Below are 27,090 nucleotides of genomic sequence, written 5' to 3'. Positions count from 1 at the left end.
TTAGTGTTTGTTGCATTATTTAAATGACTTCTATTTCCTGACAGGGAATTTATAACAAAGACGTGAGCGCCCTTAAATCCCATCATTCATCATCTCAGGTGAACATGTACAATTACTGACAACTGTAGTGTATGGCTTTTGCATTTCTACAATGCAATAAAACTGTCAGGTCCTCCATAAAAAAGTGAGATCTGAAACATCCCTCCGCGCCCCAGATAGAATACCAAAGTGATGGAACGAGGCTAGTTTTACACGTTTCCTTTTTATATAAGATTTAGGATGCTGCAGGCAACCAGACGGCTTCAGACTTCCGTTTTCAGGACACATAAGACCCTGATATCTTGTGAAACAGAACAGATACACAAAGCAAATTCTCTTTCATGTCTGGAAATACTACTGGTAATTGCAAATTGATGCAAAATAAACAAGTAGAGCCAATTCCTTCAGTAGTGCGATAAAGTCAAGGGGATAGACTACAACCCTGCTGTGATAAGGAAGAAGATGCATCTGCATGCAGGAAGAACAGCAATAATCCCTATTAGGTTTACACAGCCTGTCAGGCACTCAGTTATCTCGCTACTGTAGCAGTGAAGGATCTCGACTAGTTACTGCATCCCCGTCTTCGGGGAGAATATCAGAGCCTGTTGTGAGCACACCTCATTCACATCAAATAAGAGTCAAGCTCAAATTGGATCAGACATAACGAGATCACTGCAACAACCTGCTCTGATGAAGATCTGGCTTTCACTCTGAAAACAACAAGATAGGCATCTATTTCACTACAGAATCACAACAAACAGCCCAACATATCGGCTGATGGTCTGAATTTCACATTAGATCGCATATCCCCCATAAAAACGCTCCATTAAAAAAATACCACAAAAGCACACGCAGGCGATTATGGAGACGGGCTAATATACTGATGCGTTTTCATCTAGAGAGCTACAATATGTTGCACTTTATGGCTGAGCTGTAAAGCAGCAGTAATCTGCTGTGGTTCAGCTAAACAAATCAATATATGCTCTAATGTTTAGGGCATGAATCTAAAGCTAACAATGCAGACGAGCTTGTTCCTCGTGTGTAGGAACTGCGTCCTGGTGCTCATCGCCATTCAGGCCGTGAACGCCTGAGCCCCTGACCCAAATTCAAGATGACACATTTAAAATACGCACAATCTGGAGCTCATACTTGCAGTCTGATGTGGTGCAGTTGGCCAGTGTGTCCAGGGTCTCTAAATGTTGTTTAGCGATGGGGAGAAGACAGATGAGTGGAAACAAGCTCTCAAGGATGCTGTGTGGATTGTTTGAGTGGGTTCATGGTGGGAAAAGAGGCAGGCCCTATTGAATCAACTCAGGTAGCGGCCCTGGGGGAAATTGGTCTTAGAGGCAATCATTGATGCAACCTCAGCCTACAACTGATGATCTCTGGAGAACTTAAGAGCTGCACCCGGGACGCTAAAGATCGTCTTCTGATGGACTTAACTGCAGCTTAGGCAGACTTCTAGTATATCCAAGGAAATCACTTTTCTACTTCACTGCTTTAGCAGGGGGAAAAAATCTTGTGCTTGAAAAAAAAACGTGAAAAAACAAGTTTGTGCTCAACTTATGGATGTGCAGTTGCTTCATATACATACACATCTCCTGCTCTGTAAATTAAACATAAGCAGGGTAATCTGAGAGGAATTCCATTTTCTCTCAGAACACCAGCAAAATGATATTCTCTAAGCCTCCTCAACAGCGCTGGAGGTGGGGAATGACTGAGAAACATTGATTTCTCTGTAATTTGCCTTTAGCTGTCAGAAAAATGCTGAGTAGTTGAACTAGCAAGCTGTTCTAACATTATACATTAATTCACAGCTTAGGTGCAGATTAGCATTGATTGGTCCTCCTGAGGTGAAGGGAGAAGGTTGGGATACATGCTAGTTTACAGCTGCTCCGTCTGCACAAGGACAAAAAGTAGCACTGAAAACATTTTTCATTTGGAGCATTGAGAGCAAACGTGATGTAGCACCAATATCAAATAAATGTCAGAGAAATTGTTTTGCAGACCACAAACTGAAATAAGTACGTTTTTTCTGTATTGTAGGAAAAGGCTAACAAAGCAGTAGGAAGGTGATGTATATTAAGAAATATTTATCCCAGACAGAGACTGCGACAACACTTCAAAAGCTTGAGCTCAATTTGTCTGAGCTATTGTTTTGCTGCCGTACTGAATCCCTACAAGTCCACAGGTGCAACAAACTGTCACTACATGATAAGTGAACTGTTCAAAGGCAGCTGAGAAGTTCTAACAATTGCACTCATTTTCTGACACAGATTAAGCAAGACTACAGTTTTTTTGTGCACAACATTTTTCCTTGATAACACCAATCTCGTTACACCAAATTGAATTCCTCTATGAAATGTGAAATCATTCTTTGCAGTGAAGCAGCATGAAAGAGGCTGTTGTTGTTGTTGATGTCTTCTCCAATAGCATCTACAGAGAATTGATGCGATGCTTGGGCTGCTTTCAAATACAAAACACAATAAAAAAAATGGACAAGACCTTTGTGATCGATAGTACAAATACCTGACCTGTGAAGATGTTTTCTATTTTACAGTTTGGGGATATAAACACATTATTGACTACACAACATAGATGCCGCCTTCCCTATTGCCTGCGGTGCGTGATTTGGCACATAGTCATTACAAAAGATCCTGCTTATGTATGCAGAACTAATGACACTCATCTTTTCTCCTCGTTCTCCGATTCTCTCTGCTCTGAACTCCTCTGGCCTGCATTTAAAGAAGCAAGATCTTAGTGTTTCATGTGCCGAAGCAAAGACAAGATGATAAATATATGGCTTCAAGTGCTGTATGGTTGATCCTAATGAGGTGCTCTACCACCTAATCCCACGATGACTACAAATTTGGCCACTTTGAATGTGTATTTTTATGTGTGGTTTTAAGGAGCCTTTCAAATATGACAGGTTGAAAGCAGATATAGGAGTCCCCAGGCTGTTTCTGCACCTCCTGCATCTAAAGCGAGGCATGCTGCCATGTAATGCGAACGAGGGAAGGAACAGAGAATGAATGGCATGTACCAAGGACTGTGGTCATCAATGTAAAGCAATTCCTCTTCCTAGCAGCTCCCGTTTAGTCATTTGCTCCTGGGATGTTCACCTGTCACTATAAGTCAGCGCTGCACAGCTGAGACAGAAGCAACCGGACTAAAACTGCACCTGAAACCCTGTTGCTTTATACCAGCTGAGCGGCAAACATGAAAACTTCATATCTAAATCCCCCTGAGGAATTTATGATTTGAAATACCTAAATAGATTTTTAAAAAAAATACAAAAAATACATTCCTTGTTGGCATGTTTTGTGAGGATGGTTTATTAAAAATCCGCCTTAAGAAGTTATTAACCCTCGTGTCATCCTGTGGGTCAAAATTGAAAAGTTTGAAAATGTGGAAAAAAAAAAAAAATTCACAGTGAAACTTCTGATGTCCACATTTTCAACATTTTTGGGAAATCTTTGAACATTTTTGGTGGAAAGAAAATGTTAAAAATGTTTTTGTGGATGTTCTTAAAGAAAATATTAGAAGTTTTACTGATATATATAGAATTACTTTAGATATTTTTAGGATTTTTTTGGAAGATTTTTACAGATTTTTTGAAAATATTTACAAGAATTTTCTTGCCAAATTTGGGGGATTTTTTTAAAAATATAACTTTTAAGGGAAACTTTTAAGGAATTATTGAAATTTTCTTCCTGAAGGTTTTGCAAATTTTCAGAAATTTGGGGAAATTTGGGGGATTTTTTTCAGACAGGGAAACAATATTTTTTGGTGCCCGTAAATGAGGATAACAGGAGGGTCGAGACATTGCAATAAAATGTTGCCGTTTTCAGCTTCTCACGTGTGCCATAACCACCAATCCAACAGCTCATCAAGTCTGAGGCCCATCCCATTCAAAGTGTGATGAGCGAGGGGTTGGGGATCTTAATTTTCCCTGCAAAAACACCACCTACCCACTGCATCCAAGCGTAAAATGCACCTCCAATTCTCCTGCTCTATTACCTCGTCCCCCTAGAGTGAAATGCAGTAGCTCCATATCCCAGCTGATCTGCAACACAAGCTAATGAGCTCAGCGGCGCTACACAACACGGCCGGGAAATCGAAGCAGCCGGAGAGAGACGTGTAAATTGGAGTGATCTCCCAGGACGATCCGCCGGACAAAGGCAGGCACATAGAGATATTTATCAAGGAGGTCAGCCAGTCTGAATCAAGGCCTGGTGATCTGTAGGGGATGGTAATTACCACACTTCAAATAATTAAAATGCATAGAAGTATGGTGATGTTCTTCATGTAAATGCTACAGAGAAATTAAAAAACAAACAGCTCTTGGGCTAGAAACTCTTACCTGATATGCATGATTCTGAAGACATATAATTTATGATTGGAACTGACCAGCAGAGGTGCAGCCATGCATACCCTAATATACATTAAATCCACTCACTGCCTGTCTTGCCATAGTAAGGTATAAAATTTAGTGGGATGGACTAGTCAAGACTGATTCTGCATTCTGACATTTCAAAGTCATATTCAATTCGGAAACTAACCTTTCACGGGGGATTGATAGAATTAAATGCCTGTGACAACACAGCATATACGGCTTGTTTCATCATCTAGGAGAGTGCACTCAACTCCCATCTATTTTCCCCGCGTCCAAATCCTTGTTTCACCTGGCAGTGACTGAGTTTAGAGCTGTGCTGCTTGTCAAAGGCAAGAAGAAAAAGAGAAGTTTGTCATAATGCACGCTCTCTTGAGCCATAAAACATGACTGAACTTTTCACGTGCCGACGCGGGGAATGAAAAACAGGCAAATTGCTTCCGCACCTACGGCTGAAACCCCAGGGGGCGTTTCAGTTCCAGTGGAAGCAAGAGGATGGCGTGTGTGAATTTTTATTCTTTTTTTATTGAGCTCAATTAAACCAAACACAGACGCTCAGACACACTTGCGTACACAGACTTTCTACAAACCACCTTGAGTCTGTCAATAGCTCTACTCTTTGTAGCATCAGAGCATGGGCACATTTAAAATCTTAAATGTCAAATTCAGTGATTAAATCGATAGGGAAACTAATCTTCTGTTGCCTTGGACCAAATGGTTTATAAATCCCGCAGCAATCCCCTAAGTAAGCACAGGAATTCATGAATGCTAAACACACTTGGTTTTCTCTCCTCTAACAAAGGAGCGGCTTTGATACCACCACCCCTCTTGCACTTGTAGGACAAGACTGCTGAGCTGACACTTTCCCTTTAAATATGAATATCAAATGAGACTTTCGCTTTTGTTATGGCACGATAATGGCACAGCTGGGATGGGCCCATTTAGCAACTGTACAACCTATAAACCAAAGAAAATGAGCTTGTGAGTGATGCTGCTCGTGATTCAGCGGAATAAATCCCTGTATGCTGTTTTCAGGCCCTGTTTTTTTTTAAACAACAACAAAAAAAATCTGTTCTACTTTTCAAAGGTGTTCAGTGTCCCTGGACAAGATGAATAAATGCAGCGGTGGACAACAGATTGAATCTGGAATTGGAGAGTTTAACTGGGGTGGCTGTGAGCACAGAGAATGCAGTGCGAGGCTGGAATCTTTGCTCCCAGCAAGAACACCAACACTGATATGGTCTCAAGGCTGACACCAATAGGACTTAACATCAATCCTCCTATCAGGCCGGTCAAACAGACAGTGAGAGTGTGTGTGTGTGAGAGCAAAACAGATCCCTTTCCCAACTAAACCACACTCGTTGTAACACATTGTCACCCTACAAAGGCCGTTTGCTTTGATGATGTTGGCTTTAGCATATTGCTGTCCAAAGGAGCCGTGCTCTCAATCCTTAACCACCCAATACTTGCTCTAATCTGCCCGAAACTCCCCCCACAGCTCAGACTCTTCTAATCCCTTATAAGAAAGAGGAGCCAGATGGTCGTGAACAACTGCTGGGGGGCCTGAGGATGAGCGCATGTATGGAGATGCCTGGAGTGCCTGCAACTGTTTACCTTGTGCTTCAAGTTACCACTGTAAGCCCCATGCGGCGGATGGTGTGTGGGTGGTGAGCATACTTCCAAGGATGGCTGTTATATGTGTGTGTGTGCAGGCACATCAAGTGTGCTCGTGCATGTGAGCACAGTCTGAAAGGAGAGACCCCTGCTGTACCTGGTGTCGGGTTACCACGGTGAACCGATTCCCCAGCGTCAGTCCCGAGATGAGATGTCAGAACTTAAGAGGCGAACCTCGCTACCAGCTGCAGTAACCTTGTGATTCCTGGAGTGTCAGAGGTAGAGCAGCGCAGTCCCAGGGGTGTCAAGATACAACATAGCTCTCACCCTCTTCCCTCAGTCCCAGAGTGCACAGACAGCCCATCCTGTCCCGCCCCACTTTTGCTGGAGTGAACCCTTTATTCGCAGCTCTACTAACCTTCATACTACAATCTCAGAGTGCCACTCAGTCAGACAGTCCCCAATGAGACGCAAATGCTGCTAGACCCAGACCCACCAGCGACATGCCAACATCCTAACCCACACTTCACCCCACTCCCCTCCCATGGGACGCTGATTAAACTGTCATTAAAATGATCTAGTGCTGGGAGGAAAACAAGAGTATCAATCTGTGGGAACAGAAGGGAATATGCATGGTGAGTACTCATTAAGTGAACATTACCAGAGTAAAAATTCAATTATTGCACAGCAGGGGATGTGCCGCACTGGGAAAGGTCCATAGCCACTTAAGTTCCTCATTCACCCACACACACACACACACACACACACACAGACACACACGCACACGCACACACCTATGCTCACAAATATGACAGAAAGTCTGCATATCTAACTGTGAATGTAGAGCTTCTGCATGCTCCCACTGTGACTCTAATGCACTTCCACAAACAGGATGGGTAAATCAGAGCCCCTCCAACCTTGAAGCCCAAAGCCTCTTTCCCACCGCCTTATTAGTGTTGTGCAGTAGTCAGTAATTAGTGGTGGGTTTTTGCCACTGAAAAGGGTTAAGCACCAGCAGAGCCTCCAAAGAACCTGGTAAGTGAACGCCTTCACACAAATCCCCTGTGATGGGCCCTTAAGGAGCCAGCAGATAATAGTGACCCTGCGACCTCTGCTAAAGGCTGACCTATTCAAGTGCACCGAGGCAGATAAGTGATGGACTGCCTGCATTGATGTGAAGTCCTAATACAGCTCTGAAATTAAATATTTAACTCACAGCTCCAAGAAGGAACTAATGCTAATTCACTAATTTGATTGACTGGATGTGCAGAACTGAAGGGACTTGACTTGTACATCAACAATGCATCAATTCCATCCATAGAGTAGGTTTTAGAGGCTGCATGTGTTTTGAATGTTGCATCGGGGAAACCAATTTTTAAGGTGTGTATAGCCTCTATTATTATTATGACAGCGGGTTAGAGCTGATGCGCTGTGCACATTTATTCTCATCTAATTAGTGTCCTGAATATTCCATAAGTTATGTGAATTTTGTTTGGCCATTAATTAACAAGATATAAAAGGAACACGAGCGGCGGTTCTCGTGGCATTTGTTTTTCATCTTATTCAGTTTATCCTTTGAATAATTTACTTATGCTTCCTTAATTTTGGATTCAAAGACCTTATTTACTCAGGTTATGCTATAAAAAGCCTCCTTTCATCTGTTTAAATGAAACTTTCAGTGCAGGGGAAACGTGCATTTTGCAATAATGAAAAAGTGCCGATCGATCATGGAGCAGGCAGCTGCTTAAAAATTCCTTCCTAATTCAAACAGTGGTGAAGTCAAGACCAGAACACTTACTTGCACTCTGCACACACTGAGCGAGTCCAGAAGAGGTGCTCACATCAAGGTGAGCCAGCGTCTGCAATAATGAACCTATCAGCAGCTATGCTTTTCTGACCCTCTCATTCCTTTAAACAAACATTTACATAATCCTTGGCACAAAGACGAGCCCCTGAGTCATGCGTGTGTCTTTGCAAATCATTCCTGCCTCTGTGGACGGGGTTCATGATATGACAGCGAAATGGAGATATTCCCCTCAAGCGAGAGAAAGGTCCGCGGCTCCGGTCACGAGCCCGGCCACTAGCAGTGCTGTCCGTTCTCATACAGTAGATGGACAATGGGGTGGATTTCAGGTTGAGTGGTGCATGTGTACGTGTGTGGCTTTTAATGCCGCCCTCTACACAGCTGGGCTCCATGGCTAATGCCCACTCTGTGCCCCAGTTAGCAGGGACTCAACCCAGTGACATGGTGAGCCGGGGTTGGTGGAGTCTCCAGTGTTGGGATGTTTTTACGCTTCACGCTTCGCTGCACCCACACAAAAGACTTGGCCTCATAACCCATAAGCCCTATAATCCATTCTGTAAACATTTACGGGATACCCACTTCTACAATAAATGCCCATGCATGGGTACACAGAGGACCCTGCCACACGCAGGCTGGGTTTCTCTGAATGGAATGTATTAGTGAGCAAATCTGGCAGTGAAAGCAATATTATGCCAAGATATATTTTTGTTTTCTATAATAATTGCACATGCTACAATTACTGTAATTATGTACTTTAGCTGTGATTATTACAATAGCACCATTAGAATACAGTAGCTTTCTTCAATTGATGTAAAATTAGTTTCATGCAAGTCCAAGACATTTCATGTAGCCCACAAATCCAGTCGCTTGAAACTGCTGCTGACCACTTCAGCTCATCTCCTGCTGCTGCATATATTGTGTGACTGCCCTGTAGAAGGATACAGTCTTTCAGTCGCATACCAAGAGCAACATTTCAGCTCCGTGTTCACTGTAAATCATATAAGTGAATGTGAATGAGTGACCCAAATGAACCCCCCCTCCCCGGCCAAATACAAAAGGAGACCTGGTGCAATGCCACTGACTCTGTCATGACAACCAGGAATAGTAACATGCACAGAGAGAGGAACAGGCATAAACACCCTGATGTAATTAGAAACGCATGATTGCCGTGACAGCCATCATTTTGTCGCACAGTAATGTTTTGTGAATCACATTTTTAGAAACTTATCACACACTGAGCCTTCACATTTGTTGCAGTAGATATGGATAATGACTGGTGCTGAATCACTGAAGCCAGATTTCCTCTGTCAGAATCATTTTGCAAACCATGCAGCGTCAACTACATCAACGTGAGCAAGTATGATGAGGAAAACATTAACATAATGATGAGACACTTACCCAGAAGATGAGATTGAAGATGAACATCATATACTTCAAGCAGCAGAGGCAGCCTCTTGCCATGTTGCACTTCTTGAATTCTAAAAGGAACACAAAGGATAGATCCAGGTAAAAGACTACGTATTTGCTGCCTTTGGGTGAGCTGTACTTGTTGTTGGTCTTGTCTCCTGCGCTGCTGTCAGCTGCCGCTCCAGCCTGCCCCTGCTGTGCGTTTTTGCGTGGCCCCGTGGAGCCGTAGAAAGCGCCGGCAGTGAAGCCGCGGCCGCCAAACGGGCGGCCAGACGTGGAAGCTTGAGCAAAATCGGAGTCACGGCTGTCTACAGAGGGGCTACGGTGAATGGCTGACTCCTCACTGCTGGACTTCTCCATGCTCTAGGGCTGCAGCTGCTGATGAAGGGCTCTCTGACGCACAGTCTACCATAGTCTCAGAGATGACAGGACTGAACAACTTGCCCTCCAAATCTCCACTGCTCCACACTCTGAAGCAATAAAGGATAAAAAAAAAGCCACCCAGCGGAACACAACTACATCCACCTCAAAGCACACAGCTGGATGAGAAAGTCTCCTGTGAGGAAGTGAGTTGAATGGAGCTGCTCAGGCACCTCTGGCAGGTTTAAGTGTCCTCTGCTCACTGATGCTGCCTCGCTGTGATAATCCTTTAGGAGCTGTGCCGAAGACCGGGAAGAAGTTACAGCGCTCCTGTAATATCTCTCTCCTCCTGCTTATTGCTGAGCTCCGGTGGGAGTGAGACCCCAGCGAGTCTCAGCTGCCCCACTTCCAGGTTCTCTTGCTGACCTGGTAACTTTTCTCTCCTCTCTCCACGCTCCCTGTCAGCGCTCCTCTCCTCACTGATGCGCTCTGTCTTCCGCTCGGTCTATCTCTTTCTCTGTGTGCCTTTCTGAGAGTGCCTATCTCGCTCTGTCTCTTTCTGCCTGTCTTCTCTAGTGAACCATTCTGTGCTCAGCGGCTCAGTCCTCCGCACTGCCGGCGCTCTGCTCTCCTAATAGCAGTGCACTGGCTGATGTGCTATTATCGGCAGACGCAACTAACGGGCATTCCCTATCTCCCAACAAGAGCACTGCCCTCCTCCCCAACTCTCTCCCTCTCTCTCCTCTCTCTCTCTCTCTCAGCCCCTCCCCATTGCTGAGCCGACAGCCAATGCGGCAGCTGCAACCAGACCTGAGCTCCTCCTCTCCGCCGCCTGTGTCTTTATTAAGCCCATCACTGATGTTTGCTTTGACTATACATGTTCAGCAATTTTATCTCCATCGGGAGATCAAGAGGCCGAAGATCAGACCAACAAAATGAAACAAATAAACAGAAATTGTGAAGTGTGGAGGTAATTACAGAAGCAGGGGTGAAGGGCCATGAGGTGGAAATTGGTGGCATTTTTTTGCATATGAAAGGCTTTGAGTGTCAGCCTGCTGGTGACAATGACACCTGTGGTTTTAAACATTGCAGTAACGGCTCTCAGACTGTAACTTCATTATCAGAAATCAACCACAGTTAATTCTAAAAGCAAGCAATTTACAACACATTTCTGAAAACTACCTTGAAAAATCTACCACTTGCATGCGATGTGGGTGGCAACGGTACTAATCCACAGTTTGGTCATGTTCTTACTCTATGTTTTTTCCACATCCATGTAAGGGAACCCAATTAGCTGGCAGTATCCCCACTTTGGAATTATTGCACCATCTGAAGCATGGACAGAGGATACCGGCTTTAAGATGCTTTAAGAACACTCTCTCGACGCAAGCCAGGGTCAAACGCTGAATAGTCCTTCTGATTCACACACTGAGCTGACAAGATGTTATAGAGCTTTCATTTTAAACACTCACATAGTTTCATAATACATATCTTCAGAGCACCAGTTTTAAAAGGTGTAGGATCCTCAAGATACAGGGAGGCTAGCAACTGTCAATTTCCATAAAACAAGACGATTATTACCATAATCAATCTGTGTCTTCTTAGAGCTTCCCTCAGTAGACTGTAACAGCTAAAATAACAGCATAATTGCCCTTATCGACTTCCACAGTCAACCTTTTCTCTAAGACAGTCTGGTTAAAAGAGGACCAGTGCTAGGCTGCACATTTTTTGGCTGGGATAACGGACTTCTTTCAGCTGAGTGCTGGTGATGGCCGAGCCTACAGGCAGATGGAGGGAGAGTTTTAACTCAGCGCTCTAAAAGGCAAATCCAGGAATATCTAATCAGCAAAGGCAACGTAATCCAGCCCTCTTGTGTTCATCCGTTTGTTAGTAAATAAACTATTCGTTAGAAAGCACTTTATCGTGGCTGTAATTCACAGAAATTATGCCAAAATGTTGCGATAGATAGATAGATAGATAGATAGATAGATAGATAGATAGATAGATAGATAGATAGATAGATAGATAGATAGATAGATAGATAGATAGATAGATACATAGATAGATACATAGATAGATGAACACAGTTTGGCTACAAAATAATATTTACTTCTTCTTCTAAATGGCCCCTCCAGTAAAAATAAAAAATTCCTACCTTGTATATGGTGTTTTTTCTAATATGCTGGAAGACATATCAGTGATATAAGCAGTGAAAGCCATGAAAAAGCATGTGGCCTTGAAACTGCAGAGTACCGATGACAGTTATAAAAACATGGAATGAGGCTTCCAAGGTTTCAGACATAACCTGAGGAACAAATCCAACTTGAACCTGAATAAAAAGGGAGGCAGGGTCTACACAGATCTGCACATTGTAGAAGAAACAATGGTGTACATTGGAATCTAAGTTATTTTGAGGCAGGAAGGATTTATTTTCATGGGTTAAAAACTTCTGAATATGTAATTTTAACACAGGGATGACTGTTTAAAGGTCAAATCAGCAACTGGAGAACAATATTAAAGGAACGGTTTGGTACCACTGTCAAGTCTGTACAGTGAATACAAGGTGAGCAAGCCTGCATCTATCCAAAAAAAGAGCAAATTCCACCTACCTCTGCCTGAGTATTTACCACATGATATGTAGTGTAAAAAAAAAAAAAATAGTCTAATAAAAATAGGCTTGTTTGCCAGATTATGTCTGTAAATAATCTCATGTACCTTTGGGCAAGAAAGCCAAAAAGCCTATTTCCACCATTTCTTTGAGAATAACAGTCACTGCTAAAAAATGTTTCATAGGAACTTGCAACAGTATTGCAGTTATCATGAAGAACTCACATAATTCATATTATTCTACAGTTTTTCCTGTTAGAATATTGCATGTAACTTTTAGTTTTCACTAGGGATGTCCTAATCGGATCTCAAAGAATGGAATCAGGACCAACCAGGGACTTTCCTAACTGATCAATATAGCCACAAACCTTCACCTGATCAATTCACTGTCATGCAGGTGTCATAGACGGAGAGCACAACTTGTGGTGGGATGCTAGGGATGCAAAACACTTTTCTGAATCAATAACCAGCAGCATTATCAATGGATTATTTGATACCACAAACTGAGCACAGTTGACGTTTGCCCTTTACTGATATTGTGGTTGTAGTCAACATCACATGATATGTCCCGCATAAATGGCACAGCTACACATCCCACTGGAATAGAGTTGAAATGACACAAGGACCACCTCATTAGATTTTGGCAGTGATGCGGCTTATAGTCTGGATCCACGGATTTGTTACGGATTTCCCATTGAGATAGCAACAAGGCGTCACTGTAACCATGACAACAAGTGAATGCTACATCCACTGCCTGCTGACGATCACAATTGCGATCCTACTACAAATCCACTGCTGCCGATTTATCAGAAATGATACAAGGAACAACTGATTAAATTGTGGGGGTGTTTCAGAGTCCCATCAATTCCCGCCACCCGCTACATATTTAGCTCGGGCGTTTCGGTATCCGTACATAACGTACACATGCAGAACACACGCCTGTGCTCAGCGCATGTCAGGGAATGAACAGTCTTGGCGGAGTACTGCGCTCTCTGAGTGGTCATCTTGTTTCTTAATGCAATGTAGAGCTACTCAGTCATCAAGCATATATGTTGAATTAATTAGAAAATCTTACATGTTTAAAGTGTGTATTATCTAGGAAAATTGCATCACACAAGGACTCAGTATTGATTAAATGAATATTCCTAGTCTTTACAATGTAATTTTTAAGGTTCCTATGAGGCTTTGAAAATAATTAATTACATTAAAGATCAAACCATGGTCAGAATCTCACACATTAAAGAAAACTGACATGAGCATTGCAACAATTCCTCTTAGCCTTGACAGAAAACTTCGTGTCGTCATCCACAATTAACAGTTCTAGAGGCAGACCTGATTCTGTAAAAGGTAGCAGCCCCACATGATTAAAATGCATTCATCATGAATATGGATACCAAAGGTGACATGTCACATAATAAAAATAGGCACTCATTGCTTCAAGTGATAAGATTTTCCCATCAGCCTCTCTGAGTATGTGTAAAAAACTGTCCCTTAACTCAAATTCAATACATTTTACGCCAGTGCTGTTCTGTGTGAGAGCTATACACATTTATCAGAGCTCAGTGGGGCTCCCAGTGTGTATGGCACTGATTCCTCAACTAGCCTGCAGGACACATCCAAGCCTGCACAGGTCCATCCATCGACTCTGGGCAACAGGGCTCTGCACTGCTGCATTAGGTTGAGGGGGTAAAGCAAGAGAGAAAGACACAAAAAAATGAGACTCGGGAGGAATGGACGTCTGTGGGATGACACAGAGGAGTTGAGTGTTGGAGAGAAGATGAAAAATATGTGGAGCAGCAGCAGCAGAGCAGACCAGAGCAGAGAGCCTGGGCTTAGACGGAGGGAGTGAGTGGGATGAGATTGCATTCAAACATTCTCTTTGGCGCTGAGCAAATCTGGCAGCTCCTTTAACATATGTATGTTGCAAAGACAGGACTGGAGGGATTAGAGCCCAGAAGAAACCAGCCGGGACTCTCCTAGAGCTCTTTGGACAAAGCTTCACAGCAGGAAATGGGATGCACTTAACCTTGCACCCATGTCAGGACATTATGACTCCATAGTGAGACATTAGTGGCATCATGAGAATGTGTGCCAAGCAGAAAACAACAGGCAATTAACTTGAATACAAATATAGAAATGTGAATTTGTGGCACTGTTCTCAACTGTACATGCATAAGTTCAATATTCCAGTGACTGGATCCATGTCTTTCGTGCTTTAGTTGTGGTGTTTTTTTGTCAGCTTAGTCTGTGGTCTTGCTCGTTTTCTCTAAAAAACAGGGAAGAGATTTTTCTCCCAGTGACACACTCCTCTAAGCTGAACACTATCAGAGGAATATTAAAAGGATATTCCCTTAATTTAGTATTGCACTTGCATAAACTTGGGGACTTGCAAGAAGCACATTAAAAATGAATGATTAGTACTGAAGCAGCACCGGCCGAGATACCCTGATATTCATCCCTTACTATAGATCCAAAAGCAACATTTCCACGTTTCCCATAATGCAGCTGGATACCTCCTTTGCTGTGCACACCAACAGCTTATAAACTTCACACATCTTAACACACAGCTTGAATTGATTTTTATTGCCCAGTTGTACCAGTCTACCAATGCCAAACCAGTGGCTGTAGTTGGAATTTATCTCCATCAAATCATAAAGCTTGTTTACAGAAATCTCAATAGGATATTCGGTTAAAATAAGTAATTCTTTTGGAAAAAAAACAATGAAAATAACACAGCAAACTCAGTTAAATTTGAGAATCAATGGAACAGAGGGACAGAATACAAATGGGGGAGTGCTGTGAAATGAAATCCACTCATGTTATAGTGCTTTGTGTTATGAGCTGAAATATGCTTTTGATAAGGTGTGTTCTTGGGGCCTTTTTTTTTTCTGTGAAGCCTGGGGGGAAAAATGACAGAGTAGTTGGTGTGAAAGCTGAGTTTGCTGGAGCGAATGTTTTTTGATATCAAAACAAAATTTATTGAAGTGTCTAGTAAAATCCTGCATGTGTCTCTGTGCGCCTGCGTGTGGATTTTGATGGCTTTTGGTTTTCAGTTACGGCTTCAAAAGTTTGTTTTGGCACTTTTTATTTACTGACATTTGCTTTCCTTTAATCTAAAATGAATATTTGTTCTGCTTGTTGTTCCTGCTTTGCTTATTTGAAATAATACAATGTCATTATTTTTGACATTTGTCAGAGTGTTCGACTAATAAGCTCGGTAATTGGTAAATTTAACTATTATGAAATTATTAAACACAGCCATCCACGTCTATGAATGTCATTTTTCTCCAAATGTCACCGGATGAAAGACTATCTGAGCTAATCACACACGAACACATGAGATCAGGTGTTCTGCTTATGGAAAAGATATAAAGTTGGCAGATAAACTAATGTGTTTTGGCTACTGTGATACAGAACTCTCAGAAATATTTACTTGTCAGCTGATTAAATCGGGTTTACATCATCTGTGTTTGTGAGCTCAGAGGTCTGTTTACTACAAGAGAGATTCAATCAGACTTTGTTTTTAACCTGATATATAAAAGCTGTTTTCATTCAATCATCTCGTGGGCTCCAAGATGCCTCTAAGAGAAATTTAGACCCACTATTTTTAGCCTAAATAATGAACAGAGTCGTGTCTTTCATGGGTAAAATATCTGAATTTTTCTAATGTCTTTGATACCCTGCCACTGAATGTCTCTGACTGACTGAATGGAATTGAATTACGACAGTCACAAGGTCATCTAGCTCATGATGCCACCCCAAAAATAAAAACGCAGCTCCATCAAAACGGCAATCCATTAAACTTGAAGAAAGCACGCTGATTTTAAAAATGATTTTAACTGGTGTCACTGCCTTTTACAAAGTCCAAGAAAGATTTTTTAAAAATGCCCACAAGACGATTACTAGGCAATTTATCTTTGCTCATCACAAGGAATTACAGCTGCATACCTTTGATCAGTCAATTTGAAACCATATCAGACCCGTGGACACATCGTAAATGACATGTAACAGCACATGATCCTGGTGTGAATGTATGATCAAGGCCTGAGCATAAGGAGAGGATTACAACTACAAAGGGTTTCCTCTCATGCAATATGTCACTGCCAGTAGCCTTTAGATCCTCTCAAGGCCAAGACCGTTGCTGTGGATGCAAACAGACAACCATAACATGTGCTGCGTGGACCCATACACTCTGAGGAACCTAAACAGTAAGCGTTCCAACTAAACAAACACGAAGATCTTTGCATTGACTGATCAAAGAATGCGTGGCGATATAGGCATGAGCTAACAGGCTATTAATTCTGATGTCTCTGCCCTCCCAAAACAAATTGAAATCAGATGGTTCGATATTTATAGTTCTATCTTGCCCTTTTACAATGCTCTGAATATTACCCTCTGAGAAGAGGCTGGCCAGACAGTAGCGCCATTCCTCAGTCATTCTTGGGTGATTTGCTATCAAGAAGTCAATAAAGGTGTCTGGAAAGGGTGTTAATTAGGAATTTATGACATCACGCTCCTCTGAAGATCAAACTGTGATAGCTTGTGAGGTTTCCTGATAATGGCACTAAAGCTGGAAAGGATCAAGCGCTGTCTCTTAAAAGCACTGTGGTCAGTGTTTAAAGTATTTTTAACACTGACCACATTTGGGAGCATCAACGTGGTGTTATTGACCATTCACAAAGCTAGACACTGCTCCTCCAGACATATTTCATGCCCCTAATGCACTTTTGTAATTGTTTACTCGTCCACTCAAACGGGGAAACCTCTGACAGTCACATCGGGAGAAAGGAGCTAACTGCCAAGAACTGGAGGCAGAATTTTGTGGCTCTTGTCAGGATTTGAGAGAAAAAGCTGCAGTTATGACATATCCATAAACCGGCAGACAGAGAGGTGCATACAGGGTGCCCACACACTCACTCACACACACAGCTATATGAAATTAAATGCACACAGAGCCAAAAAGCCCCGGCAGCTAGTCCCACAGCCAAGCCCCAATCTAAACTTAATTCCTGCAAGCACATCGATCAGAGCAGAGGGAGATAAGGTAGGACACGAGAGACAGGCAGGGTTTTACAAGTAAAGTGAGTATACTATGATTACAGGATACTACATTAGCATTTAGATCAGAATGTGTCTCTCGCCATTGAAATGCGACGTCCTATCACAGTGCAGTAAAGCCTTGTTCAATAAAGGCCGGTGCGGAAGGGTCAAACACCTGTGATGTCTGTAGCGGTACGATATACGAATCCCAGAATAGCCCTACAGGTAAATCAAGAGTGACACGGTGTTCTAATAATTGATCAAAGGAGAATAGCCAGGGTCCACTAATGTCCACTGCTTTATGTAATATTTAAAAGAGTCATAACTGTGTGAAAAAAAGAAGAAAAGTCAGCAAAATCTTATCCAGTTCACTCTGAATATATGAAACAAGCCAAAGCACTCAGGGCTTGGTTATCGATTTACTCAGTAAGAGTTAATTAAAGTTGACTGGAGGTCTTTATACAGTATGTGGAATTTTTTCTTCAGTGCTTCTAGTTTAGAAATAATGCATTTTAGATCATTTAATTATTGCAGCTTAAATTAATTAAACTGAAGCAAATATAACCAATGGAAAACATGTATTTATAAATAAAGCATTTAATCTAGTACGCATGCTGTTTAGACACTCAGTATTACCACTTTTAACTTTTCAAAGAATGATTTTGTGATGATATAATGTATGAAGTGAATGACCTTGACCATTTTGCTACAATGCAATATTCTACTGGGAAACCTTGGGTCCTGACTGTCATGGTGACGTTCCGTTGACAAGTACCACCCACCCCTCCACCATGGCAACAGCACGCCAAGATGGCAGAACAACGTTCTCCACCACAAACTGCTCAGGAACAAAACAAAGAGCCCAAGGCGTTGACATGCAGATCCATGGAAGTCCCACTCCACAGCCTACAGGCCCCACAGGATCCACTGCCAACGTCCTGCTGCCAGACACAACACAGCACCGCCAGAGGTTTCATGTCTGGGCCCCAGTGGGTCACAGTGATTCTGGCAGCTCGATGAGGACCTACACAAAATTAGGCAGGTGGTTTTAATGACATGTCTGATCAGTGTGCAGTTTAATGACCAACTGTTGTCCACATGAATAACTCGGAACAGGTCTAAGGTAATTCAACTACATTTTAATAATGGGTTTGATCCTACATGGTGCATTACACTTGAACACATTGTGTACTCAAAATTAAGAAAATAACACTATTGGTTTGGTATGTACATAAAATTATTAGATAATAAAGAGAGATTTCAGTGAGATAATAGGAGAATATTAAAATGAAAGGTGTCAATCATCAAGTTTGCTTCTTCCTCCAGGAACAGTGTGTGCCTTTGGGATGCACAATGTACACAAATACACTGCACTGAAGTGAAATGGTATACAAATTCCCTTTACAAGCACTACTGAATTGACTATCATTCAAACTTTATTTATATAGCACTTTTCATACAATTAAAAAGCAGCACAAAGTGCTTTGACTACTGTCATTGACTATAATTGGTTAGAACACATTATGGTCAAAATGATAATAACTGTTATTCTGATCAATATAGAGATCAGAATTATTCATTGATTTTAGGGTCAATATATATTTAATGCACTTTCACATTAAAATATATTATTCTGAGAAATATAAAGATAACAATTATTTATTGATGTGAGGGGAAAAATATTTTTTGTTGCATTTTTACTTTTAAATACAGCACTGCTTTTACATCCATTATGTGCTACATGTCAGTAATGTACAAATCTTTGCATCAATATGAAATCGGTAGTATCTCCTACATGTGAAATATAAAGCAAATACAAAAGTTTTTACGAACAGTTAAATCTCCAGAGCTGATTTTTACCTGCGCCTTGGTGTTTTTCCAGGTGGCTGAACAAGTTGGTTGTGTTTCAGAACAGATCCAGATCTCATGAACTCTTTGCTTATGATTTGTTCTTGCTTAAAGTCATTTGTTCCAAATTAACAATTCTTCCAAACAACGGATGCTGATCTGCTTTGAAGGACCCACTCTCTCAACTTCAGCTCCAGATTTTCCATTTCTTGCTGCCCTCGCACACAATCACATGTAAAACCATCTGTGCACTCGTTTCAGTATTTATACATTCATGTTCTAGTATGTACTTTTGTTTTCCATGTCTTGTCCTCTTACAACCTGCCATATGCCTTGAAAATATAAGTGAATAAATAAATAGGAAGCAGCATCACTCAGAGCTCAGGTTTTGATAACCTGTGAATGCCTGTGGCACAACGTTAAACCTATTTAAGGCTGTTGAGGCACAAGAACATATGGTGATCAGATCTTTCTTTGCTCTGCAACCCCAACACCCTGTGGGTGAGTTGTGTTCACGTGGAGCCTCATATTCAAGCCAACACACACTCAGATCTCCTCCTCTGCTTCCAGGAAACAGGTTATAGGGCACGTCATAGAGCTTGGAGAAAAATGTCCTCTGGGTAATAGAGGGGTTGGACAGGGAGAAAAGAGACGGATAAGAAGGAACTAGAAGGAGGGAGACAAACAAACCGTCCATTAGAAACAATGAGGCATGCAGCATGTGGTGTTTTCTCAACCCCTGGAGGTCCCAGAGCCTCCTTCATCTACTAAGATATGTCTTCTCTGTATGTGTTGTCAGGATGGCTGCTGCGGGTATGATTTTATGTTGTTGGGGCAAACCACTCCTTAACTCACATCAGTTTATGATCTCCATGTGTCCATGCAGCAGGATTAAAGGGTCAGTCTGTGCAGGGAGTAAAGTCAACATCATGGTTTCAACTCTGATTTCCAACCCACAAGAGGGTGGTAAACAGCTGGTGCCATGGACAGCACAGGTCTGCATCATGTGAAGTGTGTCTACAATGAGCACCAGTCAATAAGCAGATGCATCTGTGGAGGAACGTTAAAGAAGCTGCTGATGCAGCAATGAAGGTCAGATGGCGTTCATCAATATTTTAGTTGGCTGTTGGTGAAATGTAAAGAAAGGAGGAGCAGGCTGCACTGCTGTGCTGCTGCGAAGATGAAGATGGAGAAAGATGGAGTTTGGACATAAGGGAGTACAAAAAACACACTGAGAGACGGAAGACAGAGCACACAATGATGAAGTGTTCCTCTTTCTGCTATTCATGCTACTCAGAGCTACAGCTCTGGCTGAGAATTCAAAGGCAAGGATGGATTAAAGGCACAACAGAATGCCCGAGGAGCTTTACCATTGTACGTGCCACAAAGACATCTCATCTCCATCTTATTGACTTCCAGACTGCTGTTTGTACCTCAGGGATATTGATCACTGCATGATCTGGAGCTGCCTGTGACATATACAATATCACCATTAACATAATCTCATCATAAAATAACACTTACACACCATCATGTGAAAAGAAAGAGACAGAGAGAAGTAGGCGGGCTGAGAAATGGAATCTGAACAAGCAAAAGAGATCAAACCATGTATGGTGGAAACCTGCAGAGAGGAGAAGATGGCCTCGCTCAGTTCAGCTCCAATCTGACCAGCTGGGCTGCACCTCCCCACAATATGGCAAGCCCTGGCTGCCCATGTGTGAGTGTGTGTGTGTGTGTAATGTGGGTTTGAACTGGGGACATGGGGTCTGTCCCCTGGTGCAGACACTGTCAATATGGCCGTGGTCATTCATGACCAGCCGCTCTGTCATCGACACCCAGCGAGAGAAAGGGCTGCAGAGTAGAAGAGAGGTGAGGAGATGAGAGGGGAGGAGAGGGGAGGAGAGGGGAGGAGAGATGAAGGTAGCAGACTGTGGCAAAGTGCCCTGGATCCCTTCACTTTTGCAGGAACTGCCCCGCTGCGGATTAATGCCCTCCTCTAAACAAGCAGCTGCCGTGCCACTGTGTTGTGGGGCAGTCTTCAGATATGAATCAGCAACTGCTGATAAAGCAACAGATAAAGCCACATGCCATCTAAAATCACAAGACTTGCAAGACATCGCCAGTGTCTGCATAACTTTTTCATAAAAAATATATCCCTGCTGCAATCTAGGAGACGGAGCATCTTTGTAATAGGTCTTGTCTAAACAGACAAGATCATGATCCAGCAAAGAGAGGCGAACAAACAGGAGTTGATGGATGCTTTATGTAAACAACAGAAAAGGAACGCACATGGCCTTTTCACCTCCACGGCGGGGAAATGAAAACAGCAGATGTCTACAGAGCTGCATAAATGGTGTGGAACAGCTTTCTTATACAGCCTTATAAACACTGAAAAACAGTCTGATTATCTTATAAACATGCTACCTGCCAACACAGTATCCATCTGTATGTTTCTGTAGGGACACTTTTAATAACTCAATGCAGGAACAGGTCCACACACATTCACATTCTTATGCCCAGCTCACACTGCAGGAGTTTTATGACTTCCTAGCAGATTTTGAAATCAGGTTGCATCACACACACAGGGCGAAACTTCAAAGATATTCTTCTAATCTCAGACATGCACGCACTACAAGTTTTAAAAATAATGGCACATCACAGACTACAGGATATTATTAAGATTATCATGCCAGGGGGAGTAATCATTGAGAAGTGGGACACCTCACATGATCTCATGTAGACGCCGTAAACAAACTGACTGCGGTGTAACAACTTGCTGCAATAATACTTTGTAGGGAGAAAAACACAAAAACAGAAGTTGGGAAGATGCAGCCATCATGGTTTGCCTTTTCATCAGCAAAAACTGGAGGTGAGATTTCAATTATTAGTTTTAATATCTGTAGCTAACCTCCAGGCTGCCTGCTGATCCAGGTTGTTCCGTGATAATCGGACCCACTTCCTGATTTGAAGTCTTAAATATTAATCATGTTCAATATTAATATGTTCAGACTCTATCAACCCATCACATTATCAAACAATCTAGGCTGAACATGAATTAAGACCAAGATCTTTCTGGTCTAATTGTTGGGGCAACAACAGGGGAAAAATCAGCCCAACACTCCTGTGTGTGAGGCCGGCCTTGAACACAGCAAGGCTGCATGAAAGTGGGAAAAAACTGATATGCTGTCTATAAACTGACATTGCACTATATGTTACGACATGAAAAAATACTGAAAATTTCACCGGATTATTTGATAAACTGTTTTGAATGAAGGAATCATTCTAGAATGATTGGGGTGATTTTCTAGAAGAGTGCATTTGCATAGAAAATTGCATCAAAAATCATTCTAAAAGAGGAGAAAACTGGAGCTGGAAGCTTTCCCTTATGCTGCAACACTGCCAAAGACATCCAAAATAGTTTCACTCCAACCTTATTTAGCACTCGTCGTAGAGCTTTGTGATGCTGATGTAAATAGTGAAATTAGTCGTGTTGCCTCCTGTAGCAGCAACAATTACAAAAAACACTGCAAACAGATGTCCATATTACCATACAGCTCAGGTTTTGTTTTGTTTTATTTTAACCAGATCTTTCTTTTCAACTTTCTTTCCCATTCCTCGCTCATTTTGCTGCACGTATGTGGAGGCTGGATGCCAGTAAACTCAGTGTCTTTTAAATAAAGTTTTAAAAAAGACTCAGTGGTAGACCCAAGAACCCTTAAATCAGAGTAAATGAAGTTAGAACAGACTTCTGAAAACTCTGCAAGTTTGTCTTTGTAGCAGAAAACAGTTGTAGCATGATGTGTTTGAGTTCATTTGCATTACTTCACATTGTACTTTTTGTGTGACTGTCAATGCTGAAACAAAATACTGTGCAGCCCTAAAACACAGCATTACAAGGACATATAGATGCAGGCAGATATCAGCCAATCTATAATATGCACACGCATATAATAGTGTTTATTTATTTGCTGTTTATTGAGCAGGGGACATTGCAAAATACATATACTGTTCCAGTAATAGGTGAAAGCTAATTTTCATCTGCATGTAGTGCTGCCCAGCATACAAAGATACGTGGAAACAGTACAGAGCACGTTCCCTGTGAAATCCCATGTGGGGTTTCTGGGTTCCCCAAGCAGAAAATGGAATTTGCAGCCAACAACACCATGCAGACAGCATTAATAAAACTATTTCATTTGACTGCTTACCAAGTGATAAAGTAATTGATTACTTTGAGTATCTGAAACCCACTAAAACATCTGTTACGCACATAAAAGAGATCATTAGTTTAGCTGCCAAATAGTCTTAATTAAAGTCTGCAGACAGTTGGTGTCTCCAGAGTCTGCGCTGAAATTGGCAGCGGCTACTTTTCAGATTTCACCTACACATTTTGTGCTGATGGCTCCGAATTCTCTCTTCCCTTTGAGGACTGACGGTTATAAATTAACTCAATATTCTCGCAGTCCATGTCATGCTTTTTTTTGTGCAGCTTGATACGGGAACAAAATTGCTTGTAGATGATTTAAATGAAAACAATTTTTGTTTCAGCACAAATCCCAAAACATAATGAAGGAGGCAAAAGCAATTTATGCAGAACATTAATGAGTTTAACATTATTCATTGTGTGCATATACATATAAAAATACTCTATGTAAATAAGCAGCATAAATGAATGTATTTCCTCCATGGAAATGACTGAATATGAATTCTAACAAGATTAACCATGACATGCCCCAAAAACTTCAGAGGCAGAGGGCCACTGGGAAGGAAATGTGAGCGACTCTGCCACTCAGTCATCAATATTTTACATCACTCTCAAAAGCACAGGGTCTCCCTCAAAATGATTTAAGGCCAGAAAATAACTTTCCTCTGACCTATCACCCACGGCAGTGGATTATAATAACTGCTTCTACTCCCAAGTGTTCAAATCTTAATCTGCACACATCAAACAGTAACGTTGCTTCATGTAAAGGGAAGGTTTAAGACGGAGAGCTGCTGCTGAAGGCAGCTGTTAATGCCATTGCAGGAGAGCACATTATATGTTTGACAGTCATTTCATTTTCTGAAGCCAAGGCAAAGTAGTCACACTTGCAAAGATGTGCCAAAGTACTCACACGTCTGTGCACATATGAACACACTTACATTACCTCTTCCTCAAGACACCTTGCTTGTTAAGCAGGTCCGGGACCATTCAACATCTGATAATGTTTCCTTGCGGACTCTGCCAGGTAAAAGCCAATATTCTGCAGCTGTTGCAGAGGCTTGACAGCGGGTCTCATATAGACTCCATCACTCCCAAAGCACAGTTCTACTGTTACACACAGGGAACAGCAGGAACAGAGGAGGTATTTGACTCTATGGTCCCACAGAAGAACCTAGATATGGGGCTGAGGCTCGTCCGGCCTGCCTGCAGAGCTGCACTGCATTTAACACAGTATCTCTCCTCTTTCTCTTCACTGCGCACAACTGTGTATTTTATGCAGTCATACACACACACACACACACACACACACACACACACACACACACACACACACACACACACACACACGCTCTCTCCCGTCCCTCCCTATTCACACACTGACCTTCAGCAAAGTGAGAAAACAGCCTCCAACTTTGCTGAATCACATTTAAATAAAAAATCCTACATGGCTCTTTCACAGACCAGATACAGGGTTTACTCGGCAATTACCGTAAGCCACTCACCATAAACACCTGCAAATCCTGTAAAGCTAATAAAGCTGCATTCACAGCTCCAGAGAGACTATAAAATGGTGAGAATAACAGGGAAAGCGACAGTCAAGTATCAAAATTCACCACAATTCAAGCACTGAAAGTCATCATCTGCCCTTAGTCAGGTCGTTCGTTATAATTTCTCTCGACAGCATTGTCACGCCATGACCTTCAAGTGAACCATTTCAAGTTCAGCTAGCGCTGCTCAGCCTGCCATGTGTGGTCTTGTTTCTGTATGTGGGGTTTTTCTGCGTGTCTGCGTGCTGACATAAAACATGGAATCTGGGTGAGCTGGGTCAGCCGTTCCTAATTCAGTTGGTCAGGAGTTTTATTTCCTGTTCAGAGTGCGCTCGGCTCCAGTCCGTCTCCACTGTGGTATTCCTGCCACATCACAGGTGGAGGCAAAGAGCAACTGCACACTGCACTGAATGTTAAAGGGGAAGAAAGCATTAGGGGGAAGGGGACTGTCCTTCATTTTTTCACTCTTTGGCCATAACACGCAGCTGTCTTCCATTTCAACAAGCCTGTACCTCACATATTGAGTGAATGGCAGTTTGTGATGCTTCAAGAGTCCTTCAGCTTAACATTTTCTGAGGCTTTTAGAGTGCAGGGAGTGGAAGATAATTTTGAATTGTCCAGATGACTCTGATAAGGCATAATAATTTAGTATTCCCAACGATACCGCAGGGTGACACGTCTGGGCTGTTCCCACACATAAGGAAGTCGTCCCTGCATTACGGCTCATGCCAGTTCGTAAGAAGACAGCAGAACAAATAGGAGTGGAGTTAAAGGTCTCGCTGCCCTTTATATAAACTACATCTTGATACCAGGGACAGCAGACCTAACTTTCCGGTTCAACAATTCCACTCCACTCTCTCCAGTCTGTGCTGCATCCACATTAATATTCATAATATCAGCTCAAATTTCATACTGCAATTCATTACACCAAGCATTTTGTTACTCAAGGTGACTGCAGAGGGAAAGAGAACGTGGAAACATAGATTTGAGGATAATGTCTGAGCAAAACATTCACACTTTCATTTCAACCTTCTGCTGCAACGTAAGGCTAAATGTAATTTAATCTTCTGTAATAGCGCGTGCAGGTAAACATAATACTTCATACTTAATGCATCTGCAACCTCTAAATCAAGGCACTGCAAAACAGATGTATTGGAATGCGTGTTCCTCCCATGCAGTCTAATTCTGATTTGTCTATCATTAGTTGCTTCATTAATAGATGCTATTTTTTGCCTTCAATCACCACTACTTTCTTTCAACTTTTTGTTTTTTTGATGTTTTCATTGTTGTAATGTTTTTTTTTCCTTCCTAGAAATCATCAAAAAGGCTGCCTCTGTGCGCGGTGATTGTCTCCACAAATCACAGTAAAGCTGACACATTCCGACTAGGAGCTTTAACGGATACGTGATACACGCTATTAAACAAGCCTCTGGGCTCGTATTCATGAAGCCTCTCGGAATAGCAAAAAGGAACTGATCTGGGATCACGACGGGTCACGTGATCACATTAGCTCCACTCTAAGACATGTAATGCATTCCTGATCTGATCTGGATTCGGGTTTGTTCTGAGCTCCAGGTGGGACGGAGTGACACTGAGGGTTTGACTGTCGGCACAAAACGATGACAAGCTGAATCTGTGGGGCGTCAGCATCTGTGCCGTCCTGGACATTGGCGGTCAGAGGTCTTCCACATGTGATCCACAACCGGCAGACTTTTCCTTCACCACCATTTATTTAATTTGCTGGCCTATAGACTACATGGAACATATATAATACAGTAGTGGTGTCAAACTCATTTTAGTCCAGGGGCCACATTCAGCCCAGTGTGATCTCCAGTGGGCCCTACTGAACAGCATAATAACCTAAAAGAACAACAACTCCAAATTTTTCCTTTGTTTTGGTGCAAGAAAGGCCATTCTGAAAATGTTCATATTTAAGGAATTATCTTTTTACAAAACCTGAAATTTGTTAAGAAAAATAAATTCAATTTCAGCAACATTCAGCCTCAGTTTATCATTTCTACATTACAACTTGCAGATCAGGGTGTCTACAAAGAATACAACATTTAGTCACAGCTATCTGGAAATGAACGATATAGTATTTTACTTTATGATCAAAATGACAAAAAGAGACAAAAAACAACAAAAACAAGACAAAATATTACAAAAATCAGATGCAAAATGACAAAAAGGAGACACAAAACACCAAAAAATGAGCAAACAACACGAATTA

The 27,090-nt window shown here is 42.0% G+C and overlaps 1 protein-coding gene across 4 annotated transcripts in view; it reads right to left on the bottom strand.

The window, feature by feature from the left end:
• The window catches only part of tspan9a (tetraspanin 9a), a 186,431-nt gene that overhangs the window by 66,454 nt on the left and 92,887 nt on the right, over window positions 1-27,090 (bottom strand). For 3 of the 4 annotated variants that reach the window (XR_008601153.1, XR_008601154.1, XM_055009036.1), the window contains exon 1: window positions 9,249-10,331. Coding sequence is in view for 2 of the 4 variants with exons in the window: in XM_055009036.1 (XP_054865011.1) it covers window positions 9,249-9,617 (369 nt within the window). In the remaining 2 variants the exon portion in view is untranslated. Of the gene's footprint in view, window positions 1-9,248; window positions 10,332-27,090 lie in introns of those variants that run through there. The other variant, XM_055009037.1, reaches the window with a different exon arrangement.

The sequence above is a fragment of the Amphiprion ocellaris genome, chromosome 3, assembly GCF_022539595.1.
Source record: "Amphiprion ocellaris isolate individual 3 ecotype Okinawa chromosome 3, ASM2253959v1, whole genome shotgun sequence".
NCBI classification, from domain to species: Eukaryota; Metazoa; Chordata; class Actinopteri; family Pomacentridae; genus Amphiprion; species Amphiprion ocellaris.
The sequence above is the reverse complement of the archived record's forward strand: the minus strand, read 5'-3'. Positions and strand labels throughout refer to the sequence as shown.